The sequence below is a fragment of the Onthophagus taurus genome, chromosome 6 (genome assembly GCF_036711975.1).
Source record: "Onthophagus taurus isolate NC chromosome 6, IU_Otau_3.0, whole genome shotgun sequence".
In the NCBI taxonomy this organism is placed as follows: Eukaryota; Metazoa; Arthropoda; class Insecta; order Coleoptera; family Scarabaeidae; genus Onthophagus; species Onthophagus taurus.
The window spans coordinates 14882103-14886575 of NC_091971.1; the positions used below are offsets into that span (position 1 = coordinate 14882103).

The 4473-nt window shown below is 30.4% G+C and overlaps 1 protein-coding gene and 1 long non-coding RNA gene across 6 annotated transcripts; one reads left to right on the forward strand and one right to left on the reverse strand.

Annotated features, from left to right (window-relative positions):
• Positions 1-1096: 1096 nt before the first annotated feature.
• LOC111419530 (uncharacterized) lies at positions 1097-2510 on the reverse strand. 4 transcript variants are annotated; one of them, XR_011640763.1, is made up of 3 exons: positions 1592-2510; positions 1488-1538; positions 1097-1433 (listed from the first exon to the last, which is right to left on the reverse strand). It is a non-coding gene; the product is annotated as an uncharacterized lncRNA (long non-coding RNA). The 4 variants fall into 4 exon arrangements; XR_011640761.1 differs by having other exon boundaries at positions 1097-1538; positions 1592-1897; positions 1965-2434; XR_011640762.1 differs by having other exon boundaries at positions 1097-1538; positions 1592-1666; positions 1722-2433.
• LOC111419529 (reticulocyte-binding protein homolog 1-like) lies at positions 2438-4333 on the forward strand. Of its 2 annotated transcripts, none has more exons than XM_023052349.2 (6): positions 2438-2622; positions 2702-2791; positions 2868-3032; positions 3159-3314; positions 3370-3675; positions 3733-4333. In XM_023052349.2, the coding sequence occupies exons 1-6, from the start codon at positions 2604-2606 to the stop codon at positions 4245-4247; spliced, it is 1251 nt and encodes a 416-aa protein (XP_022908117.2). In that variant the 5' UTR covers positions 2438-2603; the 3' UTR covers positions 4248-4333. The 2 variants fall into 2 exon arrangements, with proteins under 2 accessions (XP_022908117.2, XP_022908118.2); XM_023052350.2 differs by having other exon boundaries at positions 2521-2622; positions 2679-2791.
• Positions 4334-4473: the final 140 nt, after the last annotated feature.

Consider the following 4473-nt stretch of genomic DNA (forward strand, 5'->3'; position numbering starts at 1 on the left):
GTTACATTCCACCATTGGAATGTCTACCAGATGTCTTCCAGATCTGCTATAACCCCCTTGGAAGGAACTGGGGTCTTAAACCATACCTCACTTGATGACCAAAAACGAATCATAAGACAGTACAACAACAGCTGGCACAAATCCAGCGATTAGCATATCTTAATATAACAGCTGCAATGAGATCTTGTCTAACAGCTGCTCTTGAAGCCTTACTAGATCTCACACCACTTCATTTATACATACAAAAGGCTTCAGGTTTAAGTGTCTTATCACTGAAAACATGCTCTTCACTCAAGTTGATGCTGAGTAACCTCAGAGGACACCTCAAAATCCTCAAGGACCCATGCCTAAACCACTTGTGCATGGAATTAAATGTGGCAAAAAGTCAGTTTTTGTCCAGAATAGACAACAGCCACATCACCACACTCCATCACTAACACAAATTCAATTGGAGAATACTTAACTAATAACCATGAAGGAATTTGAAAACTCAATTAATAATAGAAAGGACACAGCAGCTGAGGATGATGGTATATTATTAAAAGTCTACCTAAAAATTGTAACGTAGCTCTACAATCAATCTACAATAAAAATTTTCATGGTGGTAATATACCAGAAGAATAGGAAATAGTACCAATAGCTAATTTACCTATCATGCGTTATGAAAAGCTTTAAACGCACTTGCATAGTGGTGTGAAAATAAGGGAGTATTTGACAGACATCAAATACTGTTATCTCAACTCACTGTTTAAGCTTACTAAATTACTTAATCCAAAACGTCTGGCAATATACTCCTGCCCCGACCCCTTTCGACATTTTTTGATCCATCTGTGAACATGCAAATAAATGCAAACTATAGAATTTTCATTTTCGATCCACAACTGCCATTCTGGCAGTATAATCTGGTATTAAGCATTAATCACTGGTAATGATTCCATCAAATCTGACAGCATTGATAGCACAATATTAGTGCAAGTATTCAAAGAATACAAAATAACACACGTTTTTCAATCATTTCCACACAAAAATAAAATCTTGCTTTTAACACATATCATAAATAATTATTCTATAGGTAGAAAGGTAAAATAAAAGCAGCTTATTATTATAAAAGTTTCTTAATATTATTTTTTCTTTTTACATTATTAATACTAATTTTTTCGTTTAAATCACAAAGTTTTATATAGGACATGACTTGATATGCCTTTGGAGTTGTACTTCGCAAAGATATTGCAGATGACATATCATCTGATGACCACTTAGTAGATTGTTTGCCTCTCTTTAAACATTTTATTTGTCCAGGTGTAAAACATTTTTGTAGTATCTTGTTTAGATGTTCTATTTCCATATTTTGGGATTTGATTTTTTTGTTTAGGATAGAAATTTCTAATTTTAATTTTACAACATCATCATCTCCTGTTTTTGTTGAAAGTAACCTACAAAATATAATAAGTTATACCTGGATGTGGTACTTTTCTGACATGGTGTACTATCATTGTTGGTTTCTTCAATCTTAAATTCAGTCTTAACTATATCTGAAACTACAAATATGTTTACTTTATAGCATTTATACAAGATTTATTGTATACTATACCTTCAGGAGTAAATGGCACATCTTCTGCCAATGTAGTTGGAGTAATCAATGGTGGTATTGTAGATGTTGTACAAACTAAAAATGTTTATATAAAAATATGTCAAACTTTGCTCACTTTGAAAATACCTACTTCTCTAGCTTTTTTCACATTGTTGTTTTGCTTAGTTATAGTAAGGGGTGATAATTGTGTAGGAATTGTATTTTCATGCAAGTACTGATTTTCTGCACATCTAAACCCCAATTCCTTTCTTACCTTATAAGAAATAGTAAAATCTGATTCTTTGAAATGCATTGAACATATTGAACCTGTAATATGTGGGCAAATTATTGATAAATCAGTTTGACCACAGAAATCAATCCATCGATTACATACACCAGGCTCACTTGGAAACTTAAAATAGTGTATATTTCTGCCTTTTGTTGAAAAACTGTGATTCTTGCAGCCTAATACTGAACTCTCCGGCATTTTTAACACTATATTTGGGCACAACAACTGATTTTTGGTTTATTGAGACCAACTGCAAATAGTGTCTAGTTAGGTGGTCTAGGGTTACTTCCAGGAGAACTTTGGATATTAGGTTAAGATATGTTCCAATGATATATGTCGGCCAAAAATTAGTAGATACCGTAAGAAATCCGTAGATTTAAACATAAAGTCAGAAATTGTTGTTTGATACAAGAAAATTGTAAATTCAGTGAAATCTAGTTATTTTTGTTTGTCTAGGGGTCACTTCCAGGAGGACTTCGGATATTAGGTTAAGATATGTTCCAATGATATATGTCGGCCATAAATCAGTAGATACCGTAAGAATTTCGTAGATTTAAACATAAAGTCAGAAATTGTTGTTTTATACAAGAAAATTGTAAATTGAGTGAAATCTAGTTATTTTTGTTTTAAAGAGTTGGTACTACATTTTAATTTTAACCTAACTTAATTGTCAGTTTAACGACTTTAACGGTTTTCAAATTATTGTAAGAGAACTGGTATTTTTATAAGCACGTTGTGAAAATAATGGAAAAAGAAAACCCGGGTATGTAGCAATCTAACAACAATAATGAGATAAGTGCAATTAACAAATAAACATAGCATTTTAATTTTTTGTTTTAAAGATTTGAATAAAGAATTACCAAATAATTACAAAGAAATAGTAGCAAATGAACAAAACGAAATGACTCAAGTTGTTGCGGCTCAAATAACTGGTGAGTATTGTGTTACAAAATAACAGAATTTTGTTGTCATCTTCATAGTATTGTTTATTTAAATTTATAAATGTAGACTCAAAGAAGGATGCTGGAAATGAAGAGTTAAAGCAATATCTTATGCCATGGCTTCATTTAGTAGATTCAAATGGAGAATTACCAAGTAATTATGAAGAAATACTAGCAACAGAACAAAAACAGAAAGCTGAAGCTATCAAGTACGAAGAACAGAAAGAATCTGGTGAGTATCACAATAAAAATATGTTTGCTACAATTAATAATAAACCATATAGAGACGAGAGAATCAAGTTAAACAATTTATAGTAAATCAACCATATCCTATTTCTACTCATAACTCTTTTTGTAGATTCAGAGAAGAAAGCTAGATATGAAGCATTAGTAAAGCAATGTCACATGCCTTGGCTTCATTTAATTGATGGTGTAACAGGGGAATTGCCAAAAAATTATAAACAAATTTTAGCTGAAGAAGAAATGCAAAAAGGAAATAAAGATCAAAATAATGGTAACTAAAATATACATAACTATGTTACTAGTGTTATTAAAACTGTTTGTAACAGATTCCAAACCTGCTGGACAAACAATGGTGGATCTTAACAATTCTTCAAAGTTATCTCATCTCAAAAGTGATAAAAAAATAATCAAACTATTCAAAAAACCCCCTGTAACAACAACATCAAAATCAAATTCTAAATCATTTCTTTTTAAAACCCCAAAGGTGTCTAATTGCAGTACAAAATTTGCAAGTAAAAATAAAAAGCCATCTACAACATCAAATAAAGATACCACCAAGTTAATAACAAATAAAAAACAAGATGTTAGAATTAAACCTTTGATAAAAATAGAATCACCTCCACTTCAAATTGGTTAGCACAATTCTTATATTGTTTCTAAACATATAAATAATTTTAATTACTCTTTAGAAAGTCATTCCAGAAGGCAATTATTTGCATCAACACCCAGAACACAACAAGAAATATCTCCTAAATCGCCGAGTCCATTAGCAGATTCCATTTTGAATACTACAGCAAACTTTGTTGAATTAGAAGCATTATTGCAAACGCCAAAAGTAGACAAGTTTAATACGTTACAAAAACTTGAAGCGTACATTAATGAAACTGAGAAATCAATTAAGCGACAAATGGATACTTTGAATGAGTTAAAAGAAGTTTATAAATCGTTAAAAAATGGATCAGTGCTAAAAGATTGTAATAAGAAAAAGAACTTAAATTTGAGAGTAGCCGTTTTGAAGAGTACAATTGATGTTAATGAAAAAGAAAATACAAATTACAAAGCTGTGAATCGTTATAATAACTTAAAAGCAGATATTGACTTATTAAAAACGCCTAATTATGCAGTGGTAAATGATATGAGAAATCGATTATCAAAAAAAGTTATGAATCAATGCGTAATGTTAGAGGATACACCCAAGAAATAGATGTTATATTTATATTTTAAAAATAGTTTTTATAATTTCCAAAGTATGTAATATTTGATATTTTTAATAAATAACTTTTAAATGCCGATTTGAATTTTGAGGTTATTCTTTTAAAATATATTTTAGATGGACACTGTAACTTCTTAATCTTTTCTCTCTTTTTATTGATAACAGACGTCATCTTCCCTCTCCCTCTTTTACGATCAAATCAAATTAACTGTCAAAT

What these genes read in the sequence shown, in the direction of transcription:
- LOC111419529 (XM_023052349.2), top strand. An exon ending in AAATAAAGATCAAAATAATG is followed by an intron (nt 3,315 to 3,369) that starts GTAACTAAAATA and finishes TGTTTGTAACAG; the next exon opens with ATTCCAAACCTGCTGGACAA. An exon ending in ATCACCTCCACTTCAAATTG is followed by an intron (nt 3,676 to 3,732) that starts GTTAGCACAATT and finishes ATTACTCTTTAG; the next exon opens with AAAGTCATTCCAGAAGGCAA.